Genomic DNA, 17,394 nt, shown 5'->3' with positions numbered 1-17,394 from the left:
CACCCTCCCCAACAGCACTAGCCACCCTCCCCAACAGCACTAGCCACCCTCCCCAACAGCACTAGCCACCCTCCCCAACAGCACTAGCCACCCTCCCCAACAGCACTAGCCACCCTCCCCAACAGCACTAGCCACCCTCCCCAACAGCACTAGCCACCCTCCCCAACAGCACTAGCCACCCTCCCCAACAGCACTAGCCACCCTCCCCAACAGCACTAGCCACCCTCCCCAACAGCACTAGCCACCCTCCCCAACAGCACTAGCCACCCTCCCCAACAGCACTAGCCACCCTCCCCAACAGCACTAGCCACCCTCCCCAACAGCACTAGCCACCCTCCCCAACAGCACTAGCCACCCTCCCCAACAGCACTAGCCACCCTCCCCGCAAGGATGTTGGTTCCATTCTGGTTCAGGTGCAACCCGTCCGCCTTGTACAGGTCCAAATGGCCCCAATGTCCTAGAAATCTAAAGCCATCCCTCCTGCACCATCTCTCCAGCCACGAATTCATCTGGACTAATCTCTTATTTCTATATTCACTAGTGTGTGGCACCAGAAGTAATCCAGAGATTAATACCTTTGAACTCCTGTTTTTTAATCTGTTCCCTAGCTCCCTAAGTTCTGCTTGCAGGACCTCATCCCTCTTTCTACCTATGTCGTTGGTACCAATATGTACCACAATTTGTCTGTTTGCCCTCTCCCTTTAGAATGCCCTGCAGTCATTCAGTCACATCCTTGACCATGGCACCAGGGAGGCAACATACCATCCTGGAGTCACGTCAACGGCCACAGAAACACCTGTCTGTTCCCCTTACTATCGAGTCCCTTACCACTATTGCTCTTCCCCTCTTCTCTTTCTCTACCCCCCCCCGCCCCCAAGTCAACTGAACCACTCAGCGCCATGAGTGTGGCTGCACTCCCCAGAGGAACCATCACTCTCATCATTTTCCAACATAAAATCGGCTCTCGAGCAAGATGCACCCTGGAGATTTCCTGATACCTCTCTTCTGACTGGTCACCCGTTCCCTCTCTGTCTGCACTTCCGTAAGCTGTGGGGTGACCACGTCTAAAAACGTGCTATCCGTGAAACGCTCAGCCTTATGGGCGTACCTCAGTGCCTCCAGCTGCTGCTCAAGCTCTGAAACTCGGAGCTCAAGTAGCTGCAGCTGGTGGCATGTCCTGCATATGTGGTCGGTCAGAGCGCAAGGAGTGTCTAGGACTTCCCACATGTTGCAGGCAGTACATAACACGGGACTGAGCTGCCTTACCATACCTCTAGTTGAAAAAACAGTTAAACAGTTTAAAAAAAAAATTAAATTGTTTATGTACTTCAAATAAAAGCTAGAACTCTTACCTTTCCTTAGCTTAATCTATTTTAAACTGGAGAAAAACACTTACCCACTACTCACCAATCAGCTCTCATCCTTGTGCTAACATCGCTTTTTGAAGCTTCCCTGCACTCGCGCTCATAGCTCAGGGACAGGAAGTGTCGTTTGGGGACATTTTAGTATTCATGGTGATAAGGAAACGGGAGGTGGGTCTCCGATGAGCTTGAAAGGACATGGTGTGGGGGAGAAAGGAAGGCAGGAGGTGAACTACAGAGTGACCAGTTCGGGGCTGGAGTACAGGGATCAGGAGGGAAGATGGATTGTGTTGTGATTCCCATGAAAACTGAGCTTTTCAAAAACTTCAAAATTCAAATTTCCAGTTGCTAACTGAAAGGATGACACGATCTCATGTTTTAAGACTCTTACTGTACCAAACGGTTTAAGAACACTAGTTACTAATCACTATTTTTATAGACAACTTATACTTTAAACTAAAGAACAGAACACAACTTTCCCCCTTTCCTTTTTTAACATAAAAAATCCAACTTCACACTGTCCTTCAGTAGTCATTTGATTTTTTTCCTGGACCAAGACCAAAACCAAAGTCAGCCTTGGCTCTTGACACTTTACTTCCTTTCCTTTCCCAGCTTGGTAACTTTTAACCCACACTCACTCACTCACTCACACACACTTTTAACCCAGAACTGTCTTTCACGGTGAGGGTTTTGCCTTGTGATTCTCCCTCTAGCAAGACAAATCTTCTAGCCTCATTTGAAATGCTCAAATTTTGGTCTTTTCAATCTGAACTTGAGCTTCCACTTGCATTTCTGATTTCTGTGCAGCTAACCATAATGAATTTTGCTTCTCTCTTCCCCCCCCGCCACCTCTCTGAGGTTTCAGGAATATTTTAGAAATCCTTCCCCTTTTAATACCTGGTACTTTGGAGGCTAGCAGTCTAGCCACTAAGCACAGATACTGCTGCAAATGTGAACATGCTACACTTTCTTTCTAGTAAAACAACTGTGGCCTCCCTTTAATTTTTAATGTTCACCTCACCCACCTCAGGACAGGGCAAATGACCACCTTCATTTTACTCTGAATTTAAAGACACAGTCCCAAAAAAATGACCTTTAAAACCTCCCAATTGTAACAATTAGGTGATGGGAAAAGTGATTGGGTGTTATGACCAATTGGTAAAGCTGCATTATTTAAAAACAAAATGCCATAGGGAAACTTTAAACAACTGCCATAGCCTACGATAAAAGCAAAAAACTGCGGATGCTGGAAATCCAAAACAAAAATAAAAATACCTGGAAAAACTCAGCAGGTCTGACAGCATCTGCAGAGAGGAACACAGTTAACATTTCAACTCTTTGTCCTTTTGTCTATGACATCTTTTGGCTATCTCCACCTATCACTGGCCCTCTATCCAGCTCTACCTGTCCCACCCCCACCCCACTAAACCAGCTTATATTTCACCTCTTTTCTATTTTTCCTTAGTTCTGTTGAAGAGATATATGGACTCGAAACGTTAACTGTGTTCCTCTCCGCAGATGCTGTCAAACATGCTGAGTTTTTCCAGGCATTTTTATTTTTGCCATAGCCTATATTCTAAGTGGTATATTTGTGATGCAGCTCTAAATTCAGAAATCAGACCATTCAAGGTTTTTATATTAAACTAAATGAAACATTTTATAAAGTTATTAACACATTAAACACCTACACATGGCTACAAATGACTGCTATCACTTTTAACAAACTCCCAAACTAATCTCCATTTAAGGCAACATCAACCCATAGACTTTCAGCAGACACTAAGCAAAGTATTTTCACCTTACAAATTCTAAACTAGGTTCCTTTCACTTTGGTTCCTGTGGAGACAGTTGTAGGCTGACAGCTGCTTTGATCTTACATTGCCCTGCCCTGTGTGCGCACAACTGTCTGTTATACCCAACACAGCTCATTGAATGTAAATTTTCATTGTATTACCAGCCCCTTTGAACTCCACTTCTAACAACCAAACCCTTTTCATTAGTACCAATTTTATTAGTAATATAAAAATTGCTTGGTCTCTGCTAGCTAGATGCCAGAATTCACACCCCTTCTTGAATGCTGTATTCAACAAAATGCAAATGCACTCTACCCCTCTTATATCTCAACCAGTAAACATCTAGCTGGCTTTAATTCAATTAAGACACATCCACAGACTAAACCTCTTTTTTAAAAAAATAATAATAATTTCCAATAACTTATATATTAAGCTTCATGACAGTGGGGAAGTGGCAGAGGCACCTAAATGAATATCCTTTATCTTGCTGACCCAGTCTGAGTTCCTTGCACTCTTTGAGTTAAGAGTGAATGGCAGGAAAGTGTGTTTTAAGAAGATAGCTGATGGTGGACTAAAGTACCTATAGTAATCCTTGCCAACAATAGATGGCTAAGCCATTTGTGTGCAAGACATGCTTGAGTTTGCATCCCTTGGACACCTGGGAGCAAAGACTGAGGCCTGTCAGCATGAGGACGGGGTGATTGTTGTACATCCCTAGAGCATCAAAGGTGGTGAGTGGTTGAATAAATCAGCAGTTGGAGGTAATGTGGTGAGCATTCAGCTAAATATTAGAGTTGTAAGTGACTTAGCAGTTTCTAGTCTCTTGCCTTTCAGTCAGCCTTCCTAAATTTTAATGTTTCTATTCTCATTCATTCCACCATAAACCTAATCATAAACTTAACCATATTGTGAACACTAAAATTTTATTCTGGCCACCTTTTTTGGTTATCTATCCAATAGTGGCCTTGTTCATGTGGATTCTTTTATTCGGTTGTTCCATGCGGTATCAAATGATGACGTGGAAACAGGCGAGTTGGGCCAACCAATCTATTGTTTTGCCCTCCAAATGAATACTAGTTATAATTCTCTACCCTGTTCCCATATCCTTATCTCCTTTCCTTCAATCTAATCTATTCTTTACATTTTGAAATAGTCTCTGTTTCAGACATTAACTTGGTTGTGCATTCCATAGCCTCAACCCCTTATTAAAATCTTTGGTACTGAACCCCCTACACCTAACCTTATGTTTGGGGGCAACTACTTCTTTACCCCTAATCTCCCTGTCAAATCTATTATCATGCAATGTTTGTATTTCACTACCTCAGGATTTTCCAAAATGCTTTACGGACAATTAAGTATTTTTGAAGCCTAGTCACAATAGTGATGCATGGCTCAATATGTATGTTTTCCTCGCCAGCTTAATTTGCAGCCTGACTTCTGTTGGAAGCATTTTGTCACAGGGAGATAGATTTATTAATGTTTATTTTCCACTGAGCATTATAATATATGAATTTTCTTTCTCTAATTTTCCCTCATTTAGATAAGGTAACACCTCATTCCTTTTGTACTTAAAATGGGTCAATTTAATTTTTTCCTCCCTTTTATTACTTCTGCATAACTTGTTTCAACTACATTCTGTACATCTATCTCCTCTCTTTCTACCTTTTTAACTTTTTTTTTTGCTGCTTTTATATCTCTCCTCCCCAATTCCTGCCTAATTTAAATGACACTTCATTCTTTTTTGCAATTCTTTGATCCTTTCCTGTTCAGATTTCACTACCATCTTCCCCAGAACTGGTGCCAATGCCCCATAAAACAAAAACCATCTTCAAGACACCACTACTATAGTCATGTTGAACTTTCTAACCACCCCTATTCAAGCACGTGGCTGGAAGAGTAATGCGGAGAATACCACCATTGAAGACTGTGCCTAAACTTGATTCTGAAATTCAGTTGCAGGACTTCAGACCTATCTTTTCTATATCACTGACTCTAAGGTGGACCATGACTGGCTGCTCCTCTTCTAAACTTTGCAAAATTCTTAATCGCAGCACTCTTAATCTGGACTTAATCTAGTGTATAGCTGCCTAGCTTTCAAGTCTCCTGTTGTATCCCTTTTGTCTGTTTGCCTTTTAATCTAGATCCTAAATTCTCAAACGTGAGATCTCCATTGTGGTCCTTCCTATGCTGTTGGTTCCTACATTAACCATAATTTTTGTGTCATTCCTCTTTCAGTCATGCCCCTTACCATTCGTTCAGCTTCATTTTTCCATGTTTTTTTTTCTTGTGCCTGCCTTAGCAGTGTTGTTTTCAGTTTAGTTCTCTCCTCTACAATTTTGCTGATACTTGCTTACAGAAGCATGATAGTATGCAAATATGAATACATTAGGTAGTTTTATTCTTCATTTCTGCATAATACTTTTAATACAATTTCAACATCATTTTTATAATCTCTAAAAACCTAAACTATATTAACTGATAACCTATGTTTCAATGAGGGGAGGGGGGAAGCAAAAATAGGGCGGAGGTGTTGTAGGATTTTGAAATGGCAGGACCAATGAACTCGAGCAAAATTTGCTATTTTGCTATTAATGTTGGCTGACTAATTTGACCACCTAATACTACTAACCGCGCTACTTGTTTCACTCTATCTGCAACTACTGATTGAGCTGCAGTCTACTCCTGTTTCATTTTTTCCAGAATAGGAAAAAGAATTAAACCATTTTATTGGATTAAGCAAATTATAACAGTATTTACCTTGGGCACAAAATTATACTTCTAATTAGATGACTTTGAATTATAAGTAGAGAGTGAAGCATGGTACTCCAACTCAAGATTGCTGAATAGTAATTATGTTCTTTAATAGACGTCCAAGACCTATGCCAGTGTCAGAGGAGATGCAGAAGCTTGCAGCGTCTTTGCCAGAATCATGGGACTGGAGAAATGTTGCTGGAGTGAATTATGTTAGCCCTGTACGAAATCAAGGTACAGTCCGTTCTACTTTAAAAATGACATGCTTAACAATTTTAGTATAAAATCATCCTTTGTTTTAAAGTCTGAAATGCCCAGTTGCTTAAAGGTACAGTATTTTAAAACGTGACTTGAACCCTTTGTCATCTGAAATTTATCACATGCAACATATTCAGGAAATGAACCGGACTAGCCATATAAATACTGTGGCTACAAGAGCAGGTCAGAGGCTAGGAATTCTGTGGCGAGTAATTCTCCTCCTGACTCCCCAAAGCCTGTCCACATCTATTAGGCACAAGTCAGGAGTGCGATGGAATACTCTCCACTTGCCTGGATGAGTGCAGCTCCAACAACATTCAAGGAGCTTGACACTATCCAGGACAAAACAGCTTGCTCGATTGGCACCCCTTCCACGAGCACCCACTCCCTCCACTACTGACGCACAGTGGCAGCAGTGTGTACCATCTACAAGATGCAATGTAGGAACTCACCAAGGCTCCTTGGGCAGCACTTTCCAGCCCATGACCAATACCATCTAGAAAGGCAAGGGCAGCAGCCACATAGGAACACCGCCACCTGGAAGTTCCCCTCCAAGTCACTCACCATCCTGACTTGGGAGTGCCATTCCTTCACTGTCGCTGGGTCAAAACCCTGAACTCCCTCCATAACAGCACTGTGGGTGTTCCTACACAACAGGGTCTGCAACGGTACAAGGCAGCTCACCACCATCTTCAAGGGCAATTAGGGATGGGCTGTAAATGCTGGCCTAGCCAGCAACACCCACATCCTGTAAATGAATAAAAACAAAATCAGTAACAGACTTCAATGTTTCTCCAAAACAATACTGAGGCTTATGACACTCGACGAGGAAAAGCGTTTAACATGACAGCCTTCCTGTCTAGATAGGAAGTTCTGAATGTGATTTGATGTAAAGATTTAAAAGTAAGACTTGCATTTATATTGTATTGACCATTATACTGGCAAATATGGTAACCACAGCAAGATTCTATATATAACATTTGTTTCTTGTGTTGTTTGAAGGAGAAAAGCATTTCAGACTTAGCACTATGGGATCTTTATGTCAAGGGACAAGCATGTGGGCTTCTGAGGAAATGCATCTGCTTTCAAAAGGCATAGATAAATTGATTCTAGCTCCTGGGCAACCTGGACTTAATCTCCACTTAAGCAGGCAACTTCTTTAGATTATAGAATACAGGGAGAGTTGATCCACCCCCAAAACAATTCAGTTTGCTGTAACTCTCACAAGCCAGGAAGAACTAACATTGCTGTCATATGGAACCAATATTTAACAAAGCTTTGATTAAAATGTAACAGTGAGCAGCAACCAAAAATGTAAGAAATTCTCCATAAGATATGTCGAAGCTGAATTTCTTGGACAAGCTCAGTGCAGACTGCTAGGAACAAATACACAGTTGGCTAGAAGTGTAGTTTGCTGCAACTTCTCTGTAGATAACTCATTAGCATAATTATTCATCGTTCCATGTGCAGCTTTCACTTTGTATAGGAGCAAGCCTAATTTTGGGAGAAGTTAATTACTGAAAGATTATTCTAAGTCAAAGTTGAGTAGCATTTGTGCTTTTTGTCAATGTGGATCTGAGTCGGCAAGTGATTGAAGCAACCCATTTCAGAACTCTTATTTTTGGCTGGCTGATGTGCAGATAACTGAAGAATGAAGACCTGTCTATCATTCTTGGGCACTATTTCCATTAGACAGTGAGACAGAATTCCTGAAAGGAAGTAAATTAGAATTTGAGGCCATTAGCTAACTCTGGCTAACTGTCAGTCTTTTGTATGTTAGGTCCAGGAGTCATTGCAGAAATAACAGCTTAGCATCTGACTCACTTGCTGACTCCAAACTTGTGAATCTAATTACCCATAAATATTGCTACATGGATGTGACTGTCCCTTCAGTTGGGGTTGTTGGTATTCTGATGGACGTAGCAACAAGGCTCTGAATGTAGCTCCCTCACATGCCTTTTATTCTCTACCTTTTTAAAAGCGCTCATAACAAAATATAGTGGTGCTTTATTTGGCATTTTTTCAAAACAAAATGAGTCCGAAATGGCTGTAAAAGGCTTTTAGGAATCATCATTTGGGACTTTCTACATATAGCTCTTTGAAAATCAGCGTTTGGATTTTCTTCACAGAGACTGAGAGTTGGTATCGGAAAGTGCCATAGGTGTATAAGTGACTTGTGCATTTAAAATTTAGTTTTGATTCTGTTAAAATTAGAAATGCATTTGTGTGAAAGAAAAGGGATATATGTGAGAATATTCTTTTTTCCAATTGATTAGGTCCAAAAATTGGCCCTGGCCAGTTGAAATTGAAGGCTTTTAAATGACATTCTATTGAACAGTGACTAGTAATTCAGCTTGCTGCCCTTATCTGTTAGCTTGATTTCAACCAAGAAAATCCACAGTCCTGGTTTTGGACTCATTCAATCCAGTTTCCAATGGGAATGTCCACATCACAAAATTACTTGGATTTTAGTAAAGCGGAATAGTATCTGAGGTTAATAACTAGCCTGGTGCTGACAGAAGGGGAATATCCCTCACTTTCACTTTTAATTTTGGCACACAGCTGATTGTGCTGTGGTACTAAATCCAGGAACTTAATTGTTAGTAGACCTAATCTGAAATTCTTGCCCTAGCAATGTTTAAGATACCAGATCAATAAATACTTGAACATTTATATAGTTTTTCCTTGCCTATATTTATAATATAGTTTCTTTTTGATTTCTGCAAATATAGTGAAATGTGCATCTTTGGTTCCTTTTTACAGAGTTAACAATGGGAAAGAATTGAATTGGGATTTACTATTTCTATTTGCTTATGTTAGATTTATGACAATTGTTCGAGATCATGAGTATATTTAGTCTAAGCTGTACTTGAGTCTATTTTTTAAAAAAAACAGATGAATGATTAACCACATTTAATTACTTTTAGCAAAATACAATTGTTTTTTTGGTTTGCATTTAAGAATCAATCTGACTTTTCCAGTATATTTTGTGGACCTTTTTTGTAATAGTATGGTGCTTGCAGAATATCCTATACCTCCTTGCAATGAATGTGGATGTAAAGAAGTGAGGCAAGCAATCTTTGAGGTGGGGGAGGTGTGTGTAAAAGATGAGTGAATTACTTTTGCAGTTGCCCCTGTCTTCACTTGCCACCAAGAGGACAGGTCAGTGATTTGATTCCTGCCCAACGCTCATGTAGTTCTTTGACTATTGGGCCCTTACGCCAGAGATTCCTGCTCTCATTTGTTTTTCATTTGTGCCTTAAATTGGACTATCGCAAGAAATTGAACTTGCCAAATGTGTATTTCAGTCTCCATCTTGCAAAAGTTGAGGTAATAAACTTGGGGTGGGTGGGTGGGTTGCAGCTAATTATGGCTTCTTATCTGTGGATTTGTATTTTAATTGTTTGACTGTATTTTCTGGAAATGCAAAATCTGGCTGCAGCCTAACCCTTTTGTCTCCTCTGCTTGGGGAATTGGTAACTTGTATGATCTGCTTTTAAGGTTGTTCCATGGAGCATGAGATTCAATTGCTTTCATTTCTCAACTTGGCTAAGTCTTGTGGCTGTGTTGTTTTCTTTTAAATTACCTGGAGTGAGCATACACTTGCTTCAGTTTGCCACATCATGCTAATAGTCACTCATGAATCCATATTTAATTTTTGTTGTCTGAGGTTTTTCTAAAAGCTGTCCTTGGGCATTCAGGTGTTATCTAGGCAGCAGCTACCTGAATGATGGACTCATTTGTCCTATAAGGCAATGTACCAAGATAGTTGAGTAAGGATTTCATATACAGTCTTAACTTTACATGATCCTGGTTTTTTTTCATTCACAGGATGTGGGCTTTGCTGACTGGGCCAGAATTTATTACCTATCTTTAGTTGCCCTTGAGAAGGCAGTGGTGAGCTGCTGCCTTGAACCACTGCAGTCCATGCAGTGTAGGTACACCCACAGTGCTGTTGGGAGTTCCAGGATTTTGGCCCAGTCACAGTGAAGGAATGGCGATATATTTCCAAGTCAGGATGGTGAGTGACTTGGAGGGGAACTTCCAGGTGGTGGTGTTCCCATCTATCTGCTACACTTGTCCTTCTAGATGGTAGCAGTTGTGGGTTTGCAAGGTGCTGTCTAAGAAACCTTGATGAATTCCTGCAGTGCACCTTGTAGATGGTACGCACTGTTGCTACTGTGCGTCAGTGGTGGAGGGAGTGAATGTTTGTGGATGTGGTGCCAATCAAGCGGGCTGCTTTGGACAGTGTCAAGCTTTCTGAGTGTCGTGGGAGCTTCACCCATCCAGGTGGGGAGTATTCCATCACACTCCTGACTTGTTTGCTTTGTAGATGGTGGACTGGCTTTGGGGCGTCAGGAAGTAAGTTACTCATCACATAATTCCTAGCCTCTGACCTGTTCTTGTAGCCACAGTACTTATATGGCTGGTCCAGTTCAGTTTCTGGTCTATGGTAACCCCCAGGATGTTGGTAGGGGATTCAGTGATGGTAATGCCATTGAATGTCATGGGGTGATGGTTAAATTCTCTCTTGTTGGAGATGGTCATTGCCTGACAATTGTGTGGTGTGAATGTTACTTACCACTTGTTTGCCCAAGCCTGTCAACCCAATGCTAGAGTCGATTTATAAAAGATGTGGTAACAGAACACTTGGAAAGCATTAATGGGATTAGACAAAGTCATTAGGGGTTTATGGTTTAACTAATCTCCTGGAGTTTTTTTAGGGTGTAACTAGTAGAATAGATAAGGGAGAACTAGTGGATGTGGTGTATTTGGATTTCAAGAAGGCTTTTAAGGTCCCAAATAAGAGATTCGTGGGCAAAATTAAAGCACACGGGATCGGGAGTAATATACAGGCATGGATTGAGAATTGGTTGACAGACCGGAAACAGAGTGGGAATAAATGGTAGCAGGCGGTGACTAGTGGTGTACCGCAGGATCAGTGCTTGGGCCCCAGCTATTCACGATATATATAAAAATGGCTTGGGTGAAGGACTGGATGTGGCAGGACTGCAGAGCTTAGATCTAATCTGTTGGTTGTGGGATCACTTAGCTCTGTCGATCACTTGCTGCTTGTGCTGTTTGGCATGCAAGTAGTTTTGTGTTGTAACTTCACCAGGTTGACACCTCATTTTTAGGTATGCATGGTGTTGCTCCAGGGTTGATCCCCTGCCTTGATGGTATTGGTAGAGTGGGGTATATGCCAGACCATGAGATTACAGATTGTCTTTGAGTACAATTCTGCTGATGGCCCACTGTGCCTCATGGATGCCCAGTCTTGAATTGAGATCTGTTCTAAATCTATCCCATTTCCCAGTGGTAGTGCTGCACAACACAATGGAAGGTATTCTCTGAAGGCAGGACTTTGTCTCCACAATGACTGTGTGGTGGTCACTCCTACCAATATTGTCATGGGCAGATGCATCTGTGACAGGCAGGTTGGTGAGGATGAGGTCGAGTATGTTTTTCCCTCTTGGTCCTCTCACCACCTGCCGCAGACCCAGTCTAGCAGCTATGTCCTTTAGGGCTCGGTCAGTAGTGGTGCTACCAAAAGTCACCTCTTGGTGATAGACATTGAAGTCCTCCACCCAGAATACATTCTGCACCCTTGCTACCCTCAGTGCTTCCTCCAAGTAGTGTTCAACCTGAGGGAGCACTGATTCATCAGCTGAGGGAGGGTGGTATGTGGTAATCAGGAGGTTTCCTTGCCCATGTTTGACCTAGTGCCATGATACTTCATGGGGTCCAGATGTTGAGGGCTCCCAGGGCACCTTCCTCCTGACTGTATATCACTGTGCCACCATCTCTGCTGGTCAGTCCTGCCAGTGGGACAGGACATACCCAGTGATGGTGGTGTCTGGGACATTATCTGTAAGGTATGATTCTGCGAGGATGACTGTCAGGCTGTTGCTTGACTAGCCTGAGAGACAGCTCTCCCAATTTTGGCACTAGCCCCCAGATGTTAGTAAGGAGGACTTTGTTGGGTCGGTGGGGCTGAGTTTGCCATCGTCATTTCCGGTACCTAGGCTGATGTTGGGTGGTCCGTCTGGTTTCATTCCTTTTTTGAGGATTTGTAGCAGTTTTATACAACTGAGTGGCTTCTTAGGCCATTTCATAGAGCATTTAAGAGTAAACCACATTACTGTGGGTCTGGAGGCACATGTAGGTAGATTTCCTTCCCTAAAGTGAACCAGATGGGTTTTTACAACAATCGACAATGGTTTAATGGACTTTTCATTCCAGATTTTATTTGAATTCAAATTCCACATCTGCCATGGCAGGATTACAACTTGGCTCCCCAGAGCATTACCCTGGGTCTCTGGATTACTAGTCCAGCGACAATACCACTACACTGTCGACTCCCTTTGAAGTGTTTTCTTTGTTTGGTTTTGTTCTGTTTGACCCATCTATCTCTTTTGATCACTACAGGCAGCTGTGGCAGTTGCTATTCCTTTTCTTCCATGGGAATGCTTGAAGCCCGCATTCGTATTCAGACAAACAACACACAGACTCCAATCCTTAGCACGCAGCAGATAGTTTCCTGCAGTCAGTATTCACAAGGTAATTGATTAAAAGCAGTATTGTTGACACATTGATATTTAATTTGTTATTTCATTTTAGGGACAAATGTGTTTGTTTTGATTTTAGGTTCTGATACAAAATGTCTTCAACTAATTGTTCTTGGGTTGCAAAATGTCATGTATGTTTTTACTCAAAATATGCTAATGACATACAGTGCTGCAGTTATCACGTGGAAATGGTGCCTTTGTCCAAGATTAATTTATTACACGGGCTATGGCATATCCCTTTCCATTAGAGCCAGCATGAATATTTTAATGATCTAAATGCACATTTCAGTATAGATACTTACAGGGACAAATCTGCCTACAGCATGTAACAACTGTGTTAATATGGGATTTATAATCTGTCATTCTGTAGTCAGTCCGGCATTGAGTTAGCTTTCCTGACCAGATGCATTTGGTGTAGCTTTAAGAAAAATAACAGCTTCATGTACCCATGGGGCATAAAAATAAGGAAATAATTCTACAATGGCATTGGTAAAATGGACTATAGTGCATACTGGACAATTTTACAACCTGCAATAAAGATAATACAATTCAGCAGAATTTAGTTTCAACATGTTTCATTACAATGACAGATTCCTACTGAAACCTGTTTGCTTTGCACAAAGATCAATTTTCTTGGGATGGGGGGCTGATCACAGTTGTTTTTGTTTCACTTTTAATGCAATATGGTGTGTTGACATGGATAATCAGCTGTTTGTGTTTTTAATCTCTTCCAGGATGTGATGGAGGATTTCCATACCTAATTGCTGGAAAGTATGCCCAAGATTTTGGTTTAGTTGAAGAACATTGCTTCCCTTATGTTGGAATGGATACTCCTTGCACCATTAAGAAGCCTTGCTACCGTTACTACACTTCTCAGTATTATTATGTGGGTGGGTTTTATGGTGCTTGCAACGAAGTAGCGATGAAACTGGAGCTGCTAAAAAATGGTCCAGTGTCTATTGCCTTTGAAGTTTATGATGATTTTATGAATTACCAGGGAGGAATCTATCATCACACTGGTTTACGTGATCCATTCAACCCCTTTGAGCTTACTAATCATGCAGTGTTGCTAGTAGGCTATGGCAGTGACCCTCAAACAAAAGAAAAATACTGGATAGTTAAGAACAGCTGGGGAACAGGCTGGGGAGAAAGTGGCTACTTCCGAATCCTTCGAGGTAGTGATGAATGTGCAGTTGAAAGCATAGCTATTGCAGCCACTCCAATTCCTAAACTTTAAGGAGAATAATGAAGTATGCTTGCTGGAAGCAAAACTGAAAAAAAATTTGAATTTTGAATCTTGCTTCTTGGGAATCTATTTGAATTTTGCATAAATGTGCCTTTAACAATGTTTTAATATTCAAAATGGAGATTGTACTGCTGATTATCTTGGAAATCTATCTGAATTTTGCATAAATGTGCCTTTAACAATGTTTTAATATTCAAAATGGAGATTGTACTGCTTGCATTTTCTTAGAACTCAGTAGTGGATGTTCTTGTTAGGTAAGCTCAAAATGAAAGTCACAGAATTTGTTTTTAATCAACAGTGGTAATTATACTTTGGTTAAAAAGCTGTTGTGTAACACTTGTTTTGCATTTATGGGATGTGCAATGCTGAGCAGCTGTGTAGTACACCAAAGTTGTTTTTTGTAATAAATTGGGTGTTTCTGAATCGGTTTCTTAAACCTTTATTTCCTTGATACTGCAATGGACTGAAGTGCAATATCAGGATCTGAATGAAATTCTTATTTAAAAAAAATAAATCATTTTATATAACCTGTCAATTGAAACAAAATTGTTGAATCATCTGATGTCTGCTGGTATAGGCATAACTTTATCTATCCTGTGAATGTTTTAATAAGATTTATTTAATATCACTTGACAGGCAGGTTTTATTATAAACAATGAATAGTGGCAATGTCAACATTTATAAAATGGTTTATGCAACTTACTTTTCAAATTTGAGCTTTTTTAAATTAGTGCTTTGTAAATTCTCTCCAATTATTTATCTCGCCTGGAAATGACATGCTTCATCCATAACTTGCCCTAACCAGTTGTCCCTATGATCATGGGTACAAATGGGGAGATTGCCCAGTTCCTGGCCTAAACTTCAATTGAAATGTGTGAAACCTCAAACTATGATGATCATATTCTGTTTTGGATAAATAACATTTATCAAATAAATAATGGGGATAGATTTTTTTCCTCCAAATCTGAACTATCTATTCTTGGTTAGATGTAGTGGTTGATTAGCCTGTATGCTGTGAGACTTCAAAACTGCATGCCCTGAAAGCATAGTTGCTTCAAGAGGTACAATGGTAAATTAACTCCTTTTACTCTTATTTACCTATTAGATTGTTCAGCTTGAGCTTCTTGAATCCAATTTAGTACAGTTCATTTCTGCTACTGGGGTTTCCATGACCACTTTTTAATATAGGAAATGTTTGTAATTTTGAACATTCTTTTGTAAATCCCCATTCCCAGTAGCTAGTTTTAGTGTATAGGCATTAGCCCCTGAAATTAAGCTTAAACATGAGCTGAGAATTTATAACAAAACACTGATTTAGAAAGTAGTTTTCTAGCAACAGGTAGCCAAAGTGAGTGGACGTTGTGATTTAATGTATTCCTTATTTCTATAATTTGAGATTAATGGTCATTAAATGGAGATAATTGCTTGTTGGGGTTTCCACCCTATTATCAGTTTTGTTTTTTGTCCACACAAAGGGCTATATGTTAAGTTAAACTATCACATTACTTAGATATTCAATTTTATGTCCTGTAACCAAGATGGTAAAACAAGCTTCATAATGAAGGTCTCATGGACACATCAGTTGGAGGATGAAACTTTATTTCTGTGATATACAAGGATAAAGGTTCATAGTTAAAGCATCATTTTTGACATGAATTTGTTCAAGGCTTCCCTTTCTTTCTTTCCAAAAAGAAAGCACCTTGCGTCCTGTCTCGTATGAGAGTATATAGCATGTTGAGGATTGCAGATAGACGTTTGTATTACCACTCCCTGGTAGAGGATATTGGCTCTTTGAAACACTGTACCATTGTGTGCAAAGAAAATAAAAAGGAAAACAACATACCTATTCTCAAAAGAATCTCCATGTGCAAAATATCAAAGTCCATGGCACCAAAATTCATATACTGATTTACTTTTTATGAACTGCAGACTTGGACGAGTCTGAATGTTTGCATATGATTTGCTATCTTTTTGTAATAGCTATAATAAATGCTATGCATTTGAATCTGGTTGTCTTCTGCGTAATATGGGAATTCACAGAATCACAGTGCAGAAGAGGCCCTTCGGCCCATCGAGTCTGCACCGACACATGAGAAGCACCTGACCTACCTACCTAATCCCATTTACCAGCACTTGGCCCATAGCCTTGAATGTTATGATGTGCCAAGTGCTCATCCAGGTACTTTTTAAAGGATGTGAGGCAACCCGCCTCCTCCACCCTCCCAGGCAGTGCATTCCAGACCTCACTTTTTTTTTCAGGGTTAAATTCCATCTGCCTCTTAGCTGCCCATTTGACCATCCCATCTATATCTTCCTGTAGCCCAAGACACTCAACCTCACTGTTAACCACCCGGCTAATCTTTGTGTCATCCACAAAAATACTAATCCTACCCCCCATATAGTCATCTATGTCGTTTATATAAATGACAAATAATAGGGGACCCAGCACAGATCCCTGTGGAAAGCCACTGGACACTGGCTTCCAGTCACTAAAGCAGCCTTCTACACTGTCTCCTACAACTAAGCCAATTTTGAATCCACCTTATCAAATTACCCTGTATCCGATGTGCATTTGCCTTTTTTATAAGTCTCCCATGTGGGACTTTGTCAAAGGCTTTGCTGAAATCCATATAAACTACATCAACTGCACTACCCTCATCTACACGCCTGGTCACCTTAAAAAAAAAAATTCAAATTTGTTAGACATGACCTCCCTCTGACAAAGCCATGCTGACTATCCCTGATCAAACCTTGCCTCTCCAAGTGGAGATAGATTCTCTCCTTCAGAATTTTCTCCAATAGTTTCCCTACCACTGATGTGAGACTCACTGGCCTGTAGTTCCCTGGCTTATCTCTACAACCCTTCTTAAATAGTGGAGCCACATTAGCTGTTCTCCAGTCCTCTGGCACCTCCCCCATGGCCAGAGAGGAATTAAAAATTTGGGTCAGAGCCCCTGCGATCTCCTCCCTTGCCTCCCTCAGCAGTCTGGGACACAAATCATCCAGACCTGGCGATTTGTCCACTTTTAAGCCTGCCAGCACCTCCAATACCTTGTCACTCCCTATATCAATTTGCTCAAGAACCGTGCATTCCCTCTCTATGAGTTCCATACCTTCATCCTCATTCTCTTGGGTGAAGACGGATGTGAAGTATTCATTCAACACTCTAGTGATGTCCTCCGGCTCCACCCATAGATTGCCCCCTTCATCCCTTATGGGCCCTACTCCTTCTCTGGTTATCCTCTTCCGATTGATATACTTATAGATTATCTTGGGATTTTCCCTACTTTTACCAGCCAGAGCTTTCTCATATCCCCTCTTTGCTCTCCTAATTGCTTTCTTAAGCTCCACCCTGCACTTTCTGTACTCCAATCATGCCTCTGATGATTTGCTTCCCTTGTACATGCTAAAAGCCT

At 40.9% G+C, this 17,394-nt stretch overlaps 1 protein-coding gene across 1 annotated transcript in view; it reads left to right on the top strand.

Annotated features, from left to right (window-relative positions):
* Positions 1 to 14,401, top strand: part of ctsc (cathepsin C) — a 37,774-nt gene extending 23,373 nt beyond the window's left edge. The window contains exons 5-7 of the mRNA XM_078545747.1: positions 6,021 to 6,139; positions 12,593 to 12,724; positions 13,467 to 14,401. Of these exons, the coding sequence (XP_078401873.1) occupies positions 6,021 to 6,139; positions 12,593 to 12,724; positions 13,467 to 13,969 (754 nt within the window). The 3' untranslated portion in view covers positions 13,970 to 14,401. The remainder of the gene's footprint in view (positions 1 to 6,020; positions 6,140 to 12,592; positions 12,725 to 13,466) is intronic.
* Positions 14,402 to 17,394: the final 2,993 nt, after the last annotated feature.

The sequence above is a fragment of the Cetorhinus maximus genome, chromosome 7, assembly GCF_964194155.1.
Source record: "Cetorhinus maximus chromosome 7, sCetMax3.hap1.1, whole genome shotgun sequence".
In the NCBI taxonomy this organism is placed as follows: domain Eukaryota; kingdom Metazoa; phylum Chordata; class Chondrichthyes; order Lamniformes; family Cetorhinidae; genus Cetorhinus; species Cetorhinus maximus.
Note: the sequence above shows the minus strand (reverse complement) of the source record. Positions and strands in the feature narration are given on the sequence as shown.